At 45.3% G+C, this 19,171-nt stretch overlaps 1 protein-coding gene across 1 annotated transcript in view; it reads left to right on the forward strand.

Annotated features, from left to right (window-relative positions):
* The first annotated feature begins 187 nt into the window (after positions 1-187).
* LOC115195402 (myotubularin-related protein 6) overlaps positions 188-19,171 on the forward strand; it is a 31,894-nt gene continuing 12,910 nt past the window's right edge. Inside the window, exons 1-2 of the mRNA XM_029755224.1 lie at positions 188-441; positions 16,520-16,639. Of these exons, the coding sequence (XP_029611084.1) occupies positions 418-441; positions 16,520-16,639 (144 nt within the window). The 5' untranslated portion in view covers positions 188-417. The remainder of the gene's footprint in view (positions 442-16,519; positions 16,640-19,171) is intronic.

Genomic DNA, 19,171 nt, shown 5'->3' on the forward strand with positions numbered 1-19,171 from the left:
GTATTTTTAATTTAAAAAATAAAAAGGCCTGAGTTCGAGTTGGAATTCCGTGTTGGATGACCGGAAGTCGAGTTGCCCCTTTTGAATTTACTGATTTTCTGAAGTCGGAGTTTTCCGAGTTCTCAGTTGTTTTGAACGCGGCATTCCTAATCACTGGTTAGAAACTACATGTCCCATAATGCCTGGTGTGGTTGTAGTCCGTAGCGGAGAAATACGCCCAAGCAGGAAGTGCTGTGAAGAGCGGATAGCTAGCGTCTACTGAAAACATACACAATCGTGAACACTCAACGAATGCCGGTTAGCAAGTAAAAAAAGCAATCAAATAACATCAGCTTGCCGCACTTTGATAGTCGATGTGCGAGCCATATCACCGGTCAACTGTTTATATCGTTGCTTGCACTGACAGCTGTCAGCGAAATGGAACATATCCGGACGCCAAAGGTAAGAAAGCTAACGTTAACTAACTTGCGTAGCTATTTTTCTACAACCCAGCAAAAACATTTAAAATGCATGCTATGTAGTTAGCTAGCTAACAATAATGACTTGCTATGCAATAACGAATGGTGTGTTGACAGTGGTGTCCAAATAGATATAGGATAATATTACAGGGGTGGCTAGTTAGCCAGCCAGTTTTCTAATGTGTGTTCAGGGTTGGGGAGCAATGTTATCCGTTACATGAAAGGGATTACTTTTTTAAAAAACGAATTAGTTACGTTACCAGCAGATATTGTAATCGGATTACAAATACTTTTATAAAACTAGAGGATTACTTTTAAATTCAGGAAGGATGTTTGCGGAAGAAAACAAATTACACTAATCTGTTGTCAATGACATTCAAATCAGCATTGGAAAAAGGCACAAGTTTGTTCCACTTGAGCGAGTCTGACCTCAAGTCAGAGACCACTATGATGACACACCAAATGTGTTTGATGGATTGCGGGAAAAGAGCAGGGATAGGTTTTTGTGGGCTACTGTCCAAGCTATGTCCTCCAATGGTGCGATTGCTGTCGGCATCCAAAGATTAACCAATTTGAATAAACACTTAAGGATGACAGCAGTGGTATAGTCTACAACGTTATTTGTCACATGCGCCGAATACAACAGGTGTAGTAGACCTTACAGTGAAATGCTTACTTGCAAGCCCTTAACCAACAATGCAGTTTAAAAAAAGACTTAAAAAGAAATAAGACATAAGAATAACACATAATTAAAGAGCAGCAGTAAATAACAATAGCGGTGCTATATACAGGGGGTACCGGTGTTGAGGTAATATGTACATGTAGGTAGAGTTATTAAAGTGACTATGCATAGATAATAACAGAGTAGCAGCAGCGTGGAGGGGGGCACAATGCAAATAGTCTGCGTAGCTATTTGATTAGCTGTTCAGGAGTCTTATGACTTGGGGGTAGAAGCTTTTTAGAAGCCTTTTGGACCTAGACTTGGTGCTCCAGTACCGCTTGCCGTGCGGTAGCAGAGAGAACAGTCTATGACTAGGGTGACTGAAGTCTTTGACAATTTTTAGGGCCGTTCTCTGACACCGCCTTGTATAGAGGTCCAGGATAGCAGGAAGCTTGGCCATGGTGATGTACTGGGCCGTACGCACTACCCTCTGTAGTGCCTTGCGGTCGGAGGCCGAGCAGTTGCCATACCAGGCAGTGATGCAACCCCTTCAGGATGCTCTCGATGGTGCAGCTGTAAAACCTGAGGACTCATGCCACATCTTTTCAGTCTACTGAGGGGGAATAGGTTTTGTTGTGCCCTCTTCACAACTGTATTGGTGTGCTTGGACCATGTTAGTTTGTTGGTGATGTGGATGCCAAGGAACTTGAAGCTCTCAACCTGCTCGACTACAGCCATGTCAATGAGAAATGGGGTGTGCTCGGTCCTCTTTTTCCTGTAGTCCACAATCATCTCCTTTGTCTTGATCACGTTGAGGGAGAGGTTGTTATCCTTGCACCACACGGTCAGGTATCTGACCTCCCTATAGGCTGTCTCATCGTTGTCGGTGATCAGGCCTACCACTGTTGTCATCAGCAAACTTAATGATGGTGTTGGAGTCGTGCCTGGCCGTGCAGTCATGAGTGAACAGGGAGTACAGGAGGGGACTGAGCACAGACTACTGAGGGGCCCCCTTGTTGAGGATCAGCGTGGCGGATGTGTTGTTACCCTTACCACCAGGGGGTGACCAGTCAGTAAGTCCATGATCCATTTCCAGATGGAGGTGTTTAGTCCCAGGGTCCTTAGCTTAGTGATGAGCTTAGAGGGGGCACTATGGTGTTGAACACAGAGCTGTAGTCAATGAATAGAATTCTCACATAGGTGTTCCTTTTGTCCAGGTGTGAAAGGGCAGTGTGGAGTGCAGTAGAGATTACATCATCTGTGGATCTGTTGGGGCGGTATGGAAATTGGAGTGGGTCTAGGGTTTCTGGGATAATAGTGTTGATGTGAGCCATGACCAGCCTTTCAAAGCATTTCATGGCTACAGACTTGAGTGCTACGGGTCGGTTGTAATTTAGGCAGGTTACCTTAGTGTTCTTGGGCACAGAGACTATGGTGGTCTGCTTGAAACATGTTGGTATTACAGACTCAGTCAGGGAGAGGTTGAAAATGTCAGTGAAGACACTTGCCATTTGGTCAGCGCATGCTCGGACAACACGTCCTGGTAATCTGTCTGACCCTGCGGCCTTGTGAATGTTGACCTGTTTAAAGGTCTTACTCACATCGGCTGCGGAGAGTGTGATCACACAGTCGTCCAGGATAGCTGATGCTCTCATGCATGTTTCAGTGTTACTTGCCTCAACGTGAGCATAGAAGTTATTTAGCTTGTCTGGTAGGCTTATGTCACTGGGCAGCTCTCGGCTGTGCTTCCCTTTGTAGTCTGTAATAGTTTGCAAGCCCTGCAACATTCGACGAGTGTCGGAGCCGGTGTAGTCCGATTCGATCTTAGTCCTGTATTGAGGCTTTGCCTGTTTGATGGTTTGTCGGAGGGCATATCGGGATTTCTTATAAGTTTCTGTGTTAGAGTCCCGCTCCTTGAAAGCGGCAGCTCTACCCTTTAGCTCAGTGTGAATGTTGCCTGTAATCCATGGCTTCTTGTTGGGGTACGTACGGTCACTTTGGGGACGATGTCCTCGATGCACTTATTGATAAAGCCAGTGACTGATGTGGTGTACTCCTCAATGCCATCAGAAGAATCCCGGAACTTATTTCAGTGTGTGCTAGCAAAACAGTCCTGTAGTTTAGCATCTGCTTCATCTGACTGCTTTTTTATAGACCGAGTCACTGGTGCTTCCTGCTTTAATTTTTGCTTGTAAGCAGGAATCAGGAGGAAAGAATTATGGTCAGATTTGCCAAATGGATGGTGAGGGAGAGCTTTTGTACACGTCTCTGTGTGTGGAGTAAAGGTGGTCTAGAATTTTCCCTCTGGTTGCACATTTAACATGCTGATAGAAATTAGGTAAAACAGATTTAAGTTTCCCTGCATTAAAGTCCCCAGCGCCGCCTCTGGATGAGCGTTTTCCTGTTTGCTTATGGCTGTATACAGCTTATTGAGTGCGGTTTTAGTGCCAGCATCAGTCTGTGGTGGTATGTAGACAGCTACGAAGAATACAGATGAAATCTCTCTAGGTGTATAGTGTGGTCTACATCTTATCATGAGATACTCTACCTCAGGCGAGCAAAACCTTCCTTAGATATCGTGCACCAGCTGTTGTTTACATATATGCATAGGCCCCCGCCCCGCCCAGTGTCTTACCAGAGGCTGCTTTTCTGTCTTGCCGATAGTGTATAACCTGCCAGCTGTATGTTCTTAATGTTGTTGTTCAGCCACAACTCAGTGAAACATAAGATATTACAGTTTTTAATGTCCTGTTGTTAGGATATACATGCTTTCAGTTCATCCCATTTATTTTCCCAGCGATTGAATGTTAACTAGCAGGACGAAAGGCAGATTAGCCACTCGTCACCTGATCCTCACATGGCACCCTGATCTTTTTCCGCGAAATCTTAATTTCCTTCTCCAGCGAATGACGGGGATCTGGGCCTGGTCGGGTGTCTGTAGTATCTCCCTCCCGTCCAACTCATTGAAGAAAAACTCTTGGTCTAATCTGAGGGTAGTAAACGCAGTTCTGATGACCAGAAGCTCTTCTCGGTCATAAGAGACGGTAGCAGCAACATTATGTACAAAACAAGTTACGAACAACGCGAAAAAAATAAATAAAATAGCATGATAGGTTGAGAGTCGATAAGACGGCAGCCATCCCCTCAGGCGCCATCTTCTTGATATCTACATAGCGCATTGATGTGAATCACACTGCTGCTCTCTCATTTAGCTATTTGCGCCTTACGGATTGTTGTTGTTGTGGATGGCTGTTCACAAATCTAAATGTGTATTTAAACCCAATAATGTTTGAATTCAAGTAGTTTAAGCTGCCTATCAATCATTGTTTTTGAAACCAGTGGACAGCCAGTAAATGATGGAGGCCACTGTGTTCTTGGGGACCTTCAATGCTGCAGAAATGTTTTGGTACCCTTCCCCAGATCTCTGACTCGACACAATCCTGTCTCGGAGCTCTATGGACAATTCCTTTGACCTCATGGCTTGGTTTTTGCTCTAATTTTTTTTTTTGTGACATGCACTGTCAACTGTGGGACCTTTTATATAGACAGGTGTGCCATTCCAAATAATGTGCAACCAATTGAATGTACCACAGGTGGACTCCAATCATGTTGTAGAAACATCTCAAGGATGATCAATGGAAACAGGATGCACCGGAGCTCAATTTCGAGTCTCATAGCAAAGGGTCTGAATACTTATATAAATAGTGTTTCTGTTTTTAAAATGTAAAGCATGTGCAAAAAAAATGTCTAACTTGTTTTCGCTTTGTCATTATGGGGTATGAAATCTGAGGGTAGATTGAGGATTTGTTATTTAATCTCTTAGAATAAGGCTGTAACGTAACAAAATGTGGGAAAAGTCAAAGGATCTGAATACTTTCCGAATGCACTATATATTACTACTGCTCAAAAGTTTGGGGTCACTTAGAAATGTCCTTGTTTTTGAAAGAAAACCATATCTTTTGTCCATTTAAAGTAACATCAAATTGATCACAAACCAGTCTCAACGTCAACAGTGAAGAGGTGGCTCTGGGATGAGGTGGCTCCTTCTAGGCAGAGTTGCAAAGAAAAAGCCATATTTCAGACTGGCTAATAAAAAGAAAAGATTAAGATGGGCAAAAGAACACAGACACTGGACAGAGAAACTCTGCCTAGAAGGCCAGCATCCCGGAGTTGGCTCTTCACTGTTGACCTTTAGACTAGAGGTTGACCGATTATGATTTTTCAACGCCGATGCCGATTATTGGAGGACCAAAAAAGCCGATACCGATTAATCGGCCAATTTTTTTTACTTTTTTCCTTTTTTTTTATATATATATAATGACAATTACAACAATACTGAATGAACACTTATTTTAACTTAATATAATACATCAATAAAATCAATTTAGCCTCAAATAAATAATGAAACATGTTCAATTTGGTTTAAATAATGCAAAACAAAGTGTTGGAGAAGAAAGTAAAAGTGCAATATGTGCCATGTAAGAAAGCTAATGTTTAAGTGCCTTGCTCAGAACATGGGAACATATGAAAGCTAGTGATTCCTTTTAACATGAGTCTTCAATATTCCCAGGTAAGAAGTTTTAGGTTGTAGTTATTATATTATTATAGGACTATTTCTCTCTATACGATTTGTATTTCATATACCTTTGACTATTGGATGTTCTTATAGGCACTTTAGTGTTGCCAGTGTAACAGTATAGCTTCCGTCCCTCTCCTCGCTCCTACCTGGGCTCAAACCAGGAACACATCGACAACAGCCACCCTCGAAGCAGCGTTACCCATGCAGAGGAAGGTTAACAACTACTCCAAGTCTCAGAGCGAGTGACGTTTGAAACGCTATTAGCGTGCACCCGGCTAACTAGCTAGCCATTTCACATCGGTTACACCAGCCTAATCTTGGGAGTTGATAGGCTTGAAGGGTTGGGTATAATTTGTGGAACGTTCCAACAGGAATCTGTTCCAAAAAACGTAAAGTAAAAGGTTGCCAACCAACAACGCATACAAAAGTAGCAACGCATACAAACCTAGCTAACTAGCTGCCGAATAGGCATCAACTCACCACGTAGCTTATTCTTAATGTTTGTCCATAGGCAAACAGACATGTGAGGACAGACATTTTTCGGAATAAACGTGGTGAGTGAAAAACACAATGAATTAGACCACTCCTCACCCGGTATCTTATTCTGCCGCTATACAACTTTGTATGCGTTGTTTTTTGGAAACCTTGTTATTTCCGAAGTTTTTGGAATAGATTCCTGTTGGAACGTTCCACAAATTATACCCACCCAGGTTGAAGTCATAAACAGCGCAATGCTTGAAGCACAGCGAAGTGCTGTTTGAATGAATGCTTACGAGCCTGCTGGTGCCTACCACCGCTCAGTCAGACTGCTCTATCAAATCATAGACTTAATTATAATATAATAAACACACAGAAATACGAGCCTTGCGTCATTAATATGGTCGAATCTGGAAACTATCATCTCGAAAACAAAAGTTTTTTTCTTTCAGTGACATACGGAACCGTTCCGTATTTTATCTAACGGGTGACTAAGTCTAAATATTCCTGTTAGGCATTGATGTTTATGGTTAGGTACGTTGGTGCAACGACAGTACTTTCTTCGCAAATGCGCTTGTTAAATCAACACCCGTTTGTCGAAGTAGGCTGTGATTCAATGAAAATTAACAGGCACCACATCGATCATATGCAACACAGGACACGTTAGATAAACTAGTAATATCATCAACCATGTGTAGTTAACTAGTGATTATGTTAAGATTGATAGTTTTTTATAAGTCTAATGCTAGCTAGCAACTTACCTTTGCTTCTTGCTGCCCTCGCGTAACAGGTAGTCAGCCTGTTAATCCTTGTGGAGTGCAATGTAAGGCAGGTGGTTAGAGCATTGGACTGGTAACCGAAGGTTGCAAAAACGAATCCCCCCTGAACAAGGCAGTTAACCCCCGTTTCTAGGCCGTCATTGTAAATAAGAATGTGTTCTTAATCTGATTTGCCTAGTTAAATAAAGGTGTAAATAAAAAATAAATTTAAAAAATCTGCAAATCGGTGGCCAAAAATACCAATTTACCGATTTGTTATGAACTTGAAATCGGCCCTAATTAATCGGCCATTCCGATTAATCGGTTGACCTCTACTTTAGACTGGTGTTTTGCGGGTACTATTTAATGAAACTAGACAGTCTTATGTACTTGTCCTTTTGCTCAGTTGTGTACCGGGGCCTCCCACTCCTCTTTCTATTCTGATTAGAGCCAGTTTGCGCTGTTCTGTGAAGGGAGTAGTACACCGCGTTGTACGCTTCAGTTTCTTGGCAATTTCTCACATGGAATAGCCATCCTTTCTCAGAACAAGAATAGACTGATGAGTTTCAGAAGAAAGTTCTTTGTTTCTGGCCATTTTGAGCCTGTAATCAAACCTACAAATGCTGATGCTCCAGATACTCAACTAGTCTAAAGAAGGCCAGTTTTATTGCTTCTTTAATCAGAACAACATTTTTCAGCTGCGCTAACATAATTTCAAAAGGGTTTTCTAATGATAAATTAGCCTTTTAAAATTATACACTTGGATTAGCTAACACAACGTGCCATTGGAACACAGGAGTGATGGTTGCTGATAATGGGCCTTTGTACGCCTATGTAGATATTCCATAAAAAAACTGCCGTTTCCAGCTACAATAGTCATTATTTTTTTTTTGTTATTTCACCTTTATTTAACCGGGTAGGCAAGTTGAGAACAAGTTCTCATTTACAATTGCGACCTGGCCAAGATAAAGCAGAGCAGTCCGACACATACAACAACACAGAGTTACACATGGAGTAAAACAAACATACAGTCAATAATACAGTAGAAAAATAAGTCTATATACAATGTGAGCAAATGAGGTGAGATAAGGGAGGTAAAGGCAAAAAAGGCCATGGTGGCAAAGTAAATACAATATAGCAAGTAAAACACTGGAATGGTAGATTTGTAGTGGAAGAAAGTGCAAAGTAGAAATAATGGGGTGCAAAGGAGCAAAATAAATAAATAAATACAGTAGGGGAAGAGGTAGTTGTTTGGGCTAAATTATAGATGGGCTATGTACATGTGCAGTGATCTGTGAGCTGCTCTGACAGCTGGTGCTTAAAGCTAGTGAGGGAGATAAGTGTTTCCAGTTTCAGAGATTTTTGTAGTTTGTTCCAGTCATTGGCAGAAGAGAACTGGAAGGAGAGATGACCAAAGGAGGAATTGGCTTTTGGGGGTGACCAGAGAGATATACCTGCTGGAGCGCATGCTACAGGTGGGTGCTGCTATGGTGACCAGTGAGCTGAGATAAGGGGGGACTTTACCTAGCAGGGTCTTGTAGATGACCTGGAGCCAGTGGGTTTGGCGACGAGTATAAAGCGAGGGCCAGCCAACGAGAGCGTACAGGTCGCAGTGGTGGGTAGTATATGGGGCTTTGGTGACAAAACGGATGGCTCTGTGATAGACTGCATCCAGTTTATTGAGTAGGGTATTGGAGGCTATTTTGTAAATGACATCGCCGAAGTCGAGGATCGGTAGGATGGTCAGTTTTACGAGGGTATGTTTGGCAGCATGAGTGAAGGATGCTTTGTTGCAAAATAGGAAGCCAATTCTAGATTTAACTTTGGATTGGAGATGTTTGATATGAGTCTGGAAGGAGAGCTTACAGTCTAACCAGACACCTAGGGATTTGTAGTTGTCCACATATTCTAAGTCAGAACCGTCCAGAGTAGTGATGCTGGACGGGCAGGCAGGTGCGGGCAGTGATCGGTTGAAGAGCATGCATTTAGTTTTACTTGTATTTAAGAGCAGTTGGAGGCCACGGAAAGAGAGTTGTATGGCATTGAAGCTCGTCTGGAGGGTAGTTAACACAGTGTCCAAAGAAGGGCCAGAAGTATACAGAATGGTGTCGTCTGCGTAGAGGTGGATCAGAGACTCACCAGCAGCAAGAGCGACATCATTGATATATACAGAGAAAAGAGTTGGCCCAAGAATTAAACCCTGTGGCACCCCCATAGAGTCTGGCAGAGGCCCGGACAACAGGCCATCCGATTTGACACGTTGAACTCTATCAGAGAAGTAGTTGGTGAACCAGGCGAGGCAATCATTTGAGAAACCAAGGCTATTGAGTCTGCCGATGAGGATGTGGTGATTGACAGAGTCGAAAGCCTTGGCCAGGTCAATGAATACGGCAGCACAGTATTGTTTCTTATCGATGGTGATTACTATATCGTTTAGGACCTTGAGCGTGGCTGAGGTGCACCCATGACCAGCTCAGAAACCAGATTGCATAGCGGTGCGGTGGGATTCGAAATGGTCGGTAATCTGTTTGTTGACTTGGCTTTCGAAGACCTTAGAAAGGCAGGGTAGGATAGATATAGGTCTGTAGCAGTTTGGGTCAAGAGTGTCCCCTCCTTTGAAGAGGGGGATGACAGCAGCTGCTTTCCAATCTTTTGGAATCTCAGACGACACGAAGAGAGGTTGAACAGGCTAGTAATAGGGGTTGCAACAATTTCGGCAGATAATTTTAGAAAGAAAGGGTCCAGATTGTCTAGCCCGGGTGATTTGTAGGGGTCCAGATTTTGCAGCTCTTTCAGAACATCAGCTGACTGGATTTGGGAGAAGGAGAAATGGGGAAGGCTTGGGCGAGTAGCTGTGGGGGGTGCAGTGCTGTTGACCGCGGTTGTGGTAGCCAGGTGGAAAGCATGGACAGCCATAGAAAAATGCTTATTGAAATTCTCAATTATAGTGGATTTATCGGAGGTGACAGAGTTTCCTATCCTCAGTGCAGTGGGCAGCTGGGAGGAGGTGTTCTTATTCTCCATGGACTTTACAGTGTCCCAGAACTTTTTTGACTTTGTGTTGGTGGAAGCAAATTTCTGCTTGAAAAAGCTACACTTGGCTTTTCTAACTGCCTGTGTATATTGGTTTCTAACTTCCCTGAAAAGTTGCATATCAAGGGGGCTGTTCGATGCTAATGCAGAACGCCACAGGATGTTTTTGTGTTGGTTAAGGGCAGTCAGGTCTGGAGAGAAACAAGGCCTATATCTGTTCCTGGTTCTAAATTTCTTTAATGGGGCATGCTTATTTAAGATGGAGAGGAAGGCATTTAAAAAAAATAACCAGGCATCCTCTACTGACGGGATGAAGTCAATATCCTTCCAGGATACCCAGGCCATTTAACAACATTAACAATGTCTACACTGTATTTCTGATCAGTTTGATGTTATCTTAATGGACAAAAAATGTGCTTTTCTTTCAAAAACAAGGACATTTCTAAGTGACTCTGAACTTTTGAACGCGTGTGTGTGTGTGTGTCTCGTTTTGGTTCCAGGAAAAGTGGATTCTGCTGCACGGCCTGGTCTTTAGGATGGCCTATAGGATGGCCTTTAGGATGGTCTTTAGAATGGCCTGCACAATGGTCTTTAGAATGGCCTGCACAATGGTCTATAGGATGGCCTGCACAATGGTCTATAGGATGGCCTGCACAATGGTCTATAGGATGGCCTGCACAATGGTCTATAGGATGGCCTGCACAATGGTCTATATGATGGCCTGCACAATGGTCTATAGGATGGCCTGCACAATGGTCCCGAGGATGGTCTATAGGATGGCCTGCACAATGGTCTATAGGATGGCCTGCAGAATGAGTGTAATTGTCTATTAGGCTCGCGTTTTGGGGGGTGATTCAGAACAAGGGAGAACAACTCGGTGAATCCACTGTGGACGTAGATAACTTACACACTTTATCATGTAACTCAGTGGAGATGAACTTCTTGGTTTACGATCGGTTGTCTCTCACTATGGCGCTTAATAACTGTGTGATGTGACCTGTTTTTGTTCGTGTTTCTGTTTGTCCTCCTTGGCTCAAACACAATATTAGATTTATTAGACTAGCTTGCATGTTTCCTGGTAATGCATTTAGTGTGACGGATCATGGGGCCACCATTACGTCAAAGGAGCATTTTGCTATTGTTTCATCTGTGGATTTGTCCTTCAAACAGCTGCATATTATCAAGATATCGAAGTGTCACCAACAAAAAGGTAAACAATAGGCCTATAGCAAATGCAGCATATGACATTCATTTATCACATGTAAATAGCTATTTTTCAGTAGTGCTCAAAGCATGCCATTCCATGAGCACAGCATTTATTTTTCAACTGGAGTCAATGAGCCCAATCAGTCCTCCATGACAAAGCAAAGTTGACAATATTTTCTTCATGCTATAGTGAGTGACAACCGCTGTTTTCTCAGGCTCAAAGCTTTCATGTTGGTGTAGCTGGTGTAGCTTAATAAAAGGCCGGATTGAAGAGCCAACTCAGTCCTTTTTGGAGGGTGATTTTTCAGCAACTCTAAAGAAAGTACTTCCGGGTCAGGGAATTTCTAAATAAAAAACCCCCACATAATAGTAGAAATGTGTCAATAGCCTGTATTTATTCATCTAAACATTAACAATGATTCATATTTAGGTAACATTTGCAATACATTTGGGTTTTTAAACATGTTCCAAGGTCAAATTTATGCCCCCAATGCGAATCAATAGCAAAAACTATTCTGGGTGCTGCAGTAAAAGTGTTGTAGGGAATGCTCTGTTCAACAAGATCATGGGGCCAGAGCCCAAAAGACTGCAGACAGGAAACACCTGCAGGCAACCACACCCACCCTTTCACCTGAACAAAACAAAGGAGTATGTCTTTCTGAACTGACTCCTAGGGTGTGGTTGTTTTGTTCAGGTGACAGGGTGGGAGGGGTCGCCTGCAGGGGTGTGTCCCATCTGCGGTATTTCGGACTCTGCCCCCAGAACCCTGTTTGATCTCTTAATGCACACAGACAGTCAGCCCCTGATATTTCGTTCATGGTTGCACTAAAGTGGATCATGCAAATATCCGGACCGGAGCAAGGAAATATAATGTATTAAATTGGGACGGCAATGCACTTAGGATAAATGGTAAACAGAACAGACCGAGTCATCAGCTTGACTTCAGGCCAAGAAACAACCGTTTCTTCCCTCATCATCTTTTTTTCCATCTCCTTTAGCCTACACACACACACACACACACACACACACACACACACACACTTCCTGCTCTTCTGTTTTCAGCCTGTCCATGACTGAGCTGACTGATCGCCATCCTGTGGAGTTGCCTAGCGCCACACTGGTTGCTGGGAGACAGAGAGAGACCTTTTCAAAGAGAGAGAATAGGCTATTTGTCTATATTCAGTCAAGTGTTCTAAATGATGTCATTAAAGTGAGACAACCTACAGTGAGTGAAGACAAAAGGTTACAGAGTTAAGTTAGCCTGGTTATTCATCTTGTAACCAGTCAGTCAGTGTTCTACCCTGGTCCCACTGACTCGATGTTAAAGCTGGGGCAGTGTTAACGAGGACATGGTAGTAGGTATTTTCCAATACTAATGCGGTATACAAAGTGCATGGTATTTTCCAATACTAAAACCATGAAATTACTACACTGGAAGGACATTTCATAGAGCAAGTCAAAACCATACAACAATCTGAGTTTAGGTGGATGAGAAGTTGAGCTTCACCAGCCATGTAGAGAACAAGCTGCGTATTGGGTTTTATTACCAGCACAAGGCTTGTTTTTTCCTTTACTGCCTGAAAGGAGTTGATTCGTTGTACTTTTCTCTCTGTGTTAGACTATGGTGATACTATTTATGTACAAGTCTCCAGCTCTACAGCCCTGTGATCTCTACAGCGCTGTCGCTGTGATCTCTACAGCGCTGTCGCTGTGATCTCTACAGCCCTGTCGCTGTGATCTCTACAGCCCTGTCGCTGTGATCTCTACAGCGCTGTCGCTGTGATCTCTACAGCCCTGTGATCTCTACAGCCCTGTCGCTGTGATCTCTACAGCGCTGTCGCTGTGATCTCTACTGCCCTGTCGCTGTGATCTCTACAGCCCTGTGATCTCTACAGCGCTGTCGCTGTGATCTCTATAGCGCTGTCGCTGTGATCTCTACAGCCCTGTGATCTCTACAGCCCTGTCGCTGTGAACTCTACAGCCCTGTCGCTGTGAACTCTACAGCCCTGTCGCAGTGAACTCTACAGCCCTGTCGCTGTGAACTCTACAGCCCTGTCGCTGTGAACTCTACAGCCCTGTCGCTGTGATCTCTACAGCCCTGTCGCTGTGATCTCTACAGCCCTGTCGCTGTGATCTCTACAGCCTTGTCGCTGTGATCTCTACAGCCCTGTCGCTGTGATCTCTACAGCCCTGTCGCTGTGATCTCTACAGCGCTGTCGCTGTGATCTCTACAGCGCTGTCGCTGTGATCTCTACTGCCCTGTCGCTGTGATCTCTACAGCCCTGTGATCTCTACAGCCCTGTCGCTGTGATCTCTACAGCGCTGTCGCTGTGATCTCTACAGCGCTGTCGCTGTGATCTCTACAGCCCTGTGATCTCTACAGCGCTGTCGCTGTGATCTCTACAGCGCTGTCGCTGTGATCTCTACAGCGCTGTCGCTGTGATCTCTACAGCGCTGTCGCTGTGATCTCTACAGCGCTGTCGCTGGGATCTCTACAGCGCTGTCGCTGGGATCTCTACAGCCCTGTGATCTCTACAGCGCTGTCGCTGTGATCTCTACAGCGCTGTCGCTGTGATCTCTACAGCCCTGTCGCTGTAATCTCTACAGCGCTGTCGCTGTGAACTCTACAGCCCTGTGATCTCTACAGCCCTGTGATCTCTACAGCCCTGTCGCTGTGAACTCTACAGCCCTGTCGCTGTGATCTCTACAGCCCTGTCGCTGTGATCTCTACAGCCCTGTCGCTGTGATCTCTACAGCGCTGTCGCTGTGATCTCTACTGCCCTGTCGCTGTGATCTCTACTGCCCTGTCGCTGTGATCTCTACAGCCCTGTCGCTGTGATCTCTACAGCCCTGTCGCTGTGATCTCTACAGTGCTGTCGCTGTGATCTCTACAGCGCTGTCGCTGTGATCTCTACAGCCCTGTGATCTCTACAGCGCTGTGATCTCTACAGCCCTGTCGCTGTGATCTCTACAGCGCTGTCGCTGTGATCTCTACAGCCCTGTGATCTCTACAGCCCTGTGATCTCTACAGCGCTGTCGCTGTGATCTCTACAGCGCTGTCGCTGTGATCTCTACAGCCCTGTCGCTGTGATCTCTACAGCGCTGTCGCTGTGATCTCTACAGCCCTGTGATCTCTACAGTCCTGTCGCTGTGATCTCTACAGCGCTGTCGCTGTGATCTCTACAGCGCTGTGATCTCTACAGCCCTGTCGCTGTGATCTCTACAGTGCTGTCGCTGGGATCTCTACAGCCCTGTCGCTGTGATCTCTACAGCGCTGTGATCTCTACAGCCCTGTCGCTGTGATCTCTACAGCGCTGTCGCTGTGATCTCTACAGCGCTGTCGCTGTGAACTCTACAGCCCTGTGATCTCTACAGCCCTGTCGCTGTGAACTCTACAGCCCTGTCGCTGTGATCTCTACAGCCCTGTCGCTGTGATCTCTACTGCCCTGTCGCTGTGATCTCTACAGCCATGTGATCTCTACAGCCCTGTCGCTGTGATCTCTACAGCGCTGTCGCTGGGATCTCTACAGCCCTGTGATCTCTACAGCGCTGTCGCTGTGATCTCTACAGCCCTGTCGCTGTGATCTCTACAACGCTAGCGCTGTCGCTGTGAACTCTACAGCCCTGTGATCTCTACAGCCCTGTGATCTCTACAGCCCTGTCGCTGTGAACTCTACAGCCCTGTCGCTGTGAACTCTACAGCCCTGTCGCTGTGATCTCTACAGCCCTGTCGCTGTGATCTCTACAGCGCTGTCGCTGTGATCTCTACAGCCCTGTCGCTGTGATCTCTACAGCGCTGTCGCTGTGATCTCTACAGCCCTGTCGCTGTGATCTCTACAGCCCTGTCGCTGTGATCTCTACAGCGCTGTCGCTGTGATCTCTACAGCCCTGTCGCTGTGGTCTCTACAGCCCTGTCGCTGTGGTCTCTACAGCGCTGTCGCTGTGATCTCTACAGCCCTGTCGCTGTGATCTCTACAGCCCTGTCGCTGTGATCTCTACAGCGCTGTGATCTCTACAGCCCTGTCGCTGTGATCTCTACAGCCCTGTCGCTGTGATCTCTACAGCGCTGTGATCTCTACAGTGCTGTGATCTCTACAGCGCTGTCGCTGTGATCTCTACAGCGCTGTGATCTCTACAGTGCTGTGATCTCTACAGCGCTGCCGCTGTGATCTCTACAGCCCTGTCGCTGTGATCTCTACAGCCCTGCCGCTGTGATCTCTACAGCGTTGTCGCTGTGATCTCTACAGCCCTGTGATCTCTACAGCCCTGTCGCTGTGATCTCTACAGCCCTGTCGCTGTGATCTCTACAGCCCTGTCGCTGTGATCTCTACAGCCCTGTCGCTGTGATCTCTACAGCGCTGTCGCTGTGATCTCTACAGCCCTGCCGCTGTGATCTCTACAGCCCTGTCGCTGTGATCTCTACAGCGCTGCCGGGTGGACATCACTAGCAACATGCAGGCTCAAACACGGCTACATTCTTATTTATTAAAACTGCCATTGTATCTATTCTCTCTCTTCTCGCTCGAAATGAAAAGCCATACAAGCTCAGATCTCATGCTAACAGTCCCGAAAATGTTACCAGAGCATGGAAATAGGTCCTTTCATTACTCAGCCCTCTGGTGTTGTAGGTTGGCTGGGAGGGAATTCCAACTACAGGTCCTGGTGTCCCTGGAGGAGGTCAATGGGCAAATAGAGAAACAGGTTGTTGAGACATGTAGTTGTTTCTAGATGTCACCTGATGTCACTAGTTTGAGTTGTCTTATGTAAGGAAGCATGTTTTACTTTACACACACACACACACACACACAGACTGTTTGCTTGCTGTTGTATTTGTGCTGTTGCCAGTATCTTCTGTCTGTGTTGTCAGTTTTGTCTTACTTCTAAAACATATTTTTTTATCTCAGCCCCCGTCCCCAATTTGTTCTTAATTGACTTGCCTAGTTAAATAAATAAAAATAGGGACAGTTTTTTTCTTGGATCTATGTGTTTGAGTGAGAGAGGTCGAGAGGAGGAAAGGGGGAGAAAGAGAGAGCGAGAGAGATTAACAGTGCATTCATGTGTGGGAGCTGAGATGAGTTGAGGGAAGTTAATTGAAATTCCAGTAACAGGTGACATGCAAGTCACAGCCACCCCAAAGCTCTTCTATATATACAGCTGTAATTATAACTGCCAGCCTTTCTTCCTGGCTAAGTGGCTAATGCTCTGCTTGTTGTACAACTGACAACAAGTACTGTGTCTGACACATCTATATAGATTGACAGCTGCGTATCCTATTTCATTTCTGTGGGTGGGGGTCATTGTTTACCTGGGTTGTAACCGTTGTTTACCTGTGTGTGTACCTGTGCAGGTGGAGCAGGTGCGTCTGTTGGACCGCTTCAGTAACAAGTCCACCAGCGGGACGCTGCACCTGACGGCTACACACCTCATCTTCGTGGAGTGCAATGCCGCCGCCGCACAGGAGATCTGGGTGAGAACGACCTTTTATTCAATGCAGAACACACCTTCCTTTAGCTCCTGCTTGACACACACATCTACAGTGTACTTGACACGTGGGTGTTTGATTGTGTGGGTGTATTGTTGTCTGTCTAGCGGTGAAAGAGATTTACTAATGTTCTGCTAGACACCGTGGGAACCGGGTTCAGCCTTCCTCACGTGACAACTGTTGCTACAATAACCTGCCGGCCCAGCCTTGTCTCCCGTCGCCTTGGTAACGTGTTGACAGTGCTAGGTGGAAAGGGAAGGAGGGAGAGATGGAGAGGGAGTAGGAATGGCCTGGGTTAAGCAGCTGAATCAGGTGTGTTAGCTGGTGCTGGGCTGGAGCCTGGAACACAAGTCTGGAAACCCTGTGGCTCTTCAGGGCTTTCAGTCACATCTCTGGTTTATGAAGTTACAGTGTGATTTTAGCAGAGAAACTGCTGCCAAAGTTCCTGCACAATTCCTTCCTCTTCTACTGTTGAGCGCAGGGAAAGTATGTGTGTCGGAGTTAATTTGGTAGCTATCAGTCAGTCAGCATTTTAAGCATGGGAAACATGTTTTCATTGTTTATTTCCCTTTTGTTTATCCATTTCACAATCAGAAATGAACAGTACACATTACTCACACAAGTTTTATATTATTGGCTACAGTGTTATAACCATGTGCAAATAGTTAAAGTACAAAAGGGAAAATAAATAAATAGATAAATATAAGTTGTATTTACTATGGTGTTTGTTCTTCACTGGTTGCCTTTTTCTTGTGGCAACAGGTCACATATTTTGCTATTGTGATGGCACACTGTGGTTTTTCACTTAACAAATATGGGAGTTTATCAAAATTGGAATTCTTTTCGAATTCTTTGTGGATCTGTGTAACCTGAGGGAAATGAGTCTCTAACATGGTCATATATTTGGCAGGAGGTTAGGAAGTGCAGCTCAGTTTCCACCTCATTTTGTGGGCAGTGTGCACATGGCCTGTCTTCTCTTGAGAGCCAGGTCTGCCTACGGCGGCCTTTCTCAATAGCAAGGCTATGCTCACTGAGTCTGTACATAGTCAAAGTTTCCTTAAGTTTGGGTCAGTCACAGTGGTCAGGTATTCTGCCACTGTGTACTCTCTATTTAGGGCCAAATAACATTCCTGTTTGCTGTTTCTTTGTTAATTACTTGACACATTGGAAATAATTATCTTTTAGTTTTCTCATGATTTCGTTGGGTCTAGTTGTGTTGCTGTCCTGGGGCTATGTGGGGTGTGTTTGTGAACAGAGCCCCAGGACCAGCTTGCTTAGGGGACTCTTCTCCAGGTTCATCTATCTCTCTGTAGGTGAGGGCTTTGTTATGGAAGGTGTTGGGTTCTAAAAATATGAAATATACTAATTCCTGTTACTGAGAGGGGAATGTATAACGTTTACATTCTGTCCGGATATGTTATTGTTATCCATCAGGGATCCTATGGGAGGTGAAAAGACAGTCTGGTACGAGTCAACACGACAGCCGTGCGTTGGGGAGGAGTGAGCACGTTGGGGAGGAGTGAGCACGTTGGGGAGGAGTGAGCACGTTGGGGAGGGGTGAGCACGTTGGGGAGGGGTGAGCACGTTGGGGAGGAGTGAGCACGTTGGGGAGGAGTGAGCACGTTGGGGAGGAGTGAGCACGTTGGGGAGGAGTGAGCACGTTGGGGAGGAGTGAGCACGTTGAGGAGGAGTGAGCACGTTGGGGAGGAGTGAGCACGTTGGGGAGGAGTGAGCACGTTGGGGAGGAGTGAGCACGTTGGGGAGGAGTGAGCACGTTGGGGAGGAGTGAGCACGTTGGGGAGGAGTGAGCACGTTGGGGAGGAGTGAGCACGTTGGGGAGGACTGATCACTTTGGGGAGGACTGATCACTTTGGGGAGGAGTGAGCACTTTGGGGAGGACTGAGCACTTTGGGGCAGAGGTCAGATGAAGTGAGGAAGAACAGATATCATTAAGGTTCTGTCTAGCAACAGAGATGCATTGTCTGTTCAGATGTGGAGGAGGAGACTCAGCCTAGGAGAAAGGGTTAAATATCAGTGCTTGTGTGAATGTCTTATGCAGCTGTATCGACCCAATGGGTGAATGAACTTGGTTTGAGCTTTATTAAGCGTCCGTGAGTTTTAATAGGTTCATTTAGAACCTGACAAAGTTTTGGGAATCGCTTCCTTTTTAGGTGGTTGTAGAATTTAATGGCTCTTTTCTGCATTTTGATAATTAGAGGGTATCGGCCTAAATCTGCTCTGCATACATTAATTGGTGTTTTACGTTGTACACAGATGATGTTTTTGCAGAATTCTGCATGCAGAGTCTCAATTTGGTGTTTGTCCCATTTTGTGAATTCTTGGTGAGCAGAACCCAGACCTCACATCCATAAAGGGCAATGGGTTCTATAACTGATTAAAGTATTTTTAGCCAGATCCTAATTGGGATGTCCTTTTGTTTGCATAGAAGGCCCTTCTTGCCTTGATCATTCACAGCTTTCTGGAAGTTACTTGTGGCGCTGATGTTTAGGCCGAGGT

The sequence above is a fragment of the Salmo trutta genome, chromosome 6, assembly GCF_901001165.1.
Source record: "Salmo trutta chromosome 6, fSalTru1.1, whole genome shotgun sequence".
Lineage (NCBI taxonomy): Eukaryota > Metazoa > Chordata > Actinopteri > Salmoniformes > Salmonidae > Salmo > Salmo trutta.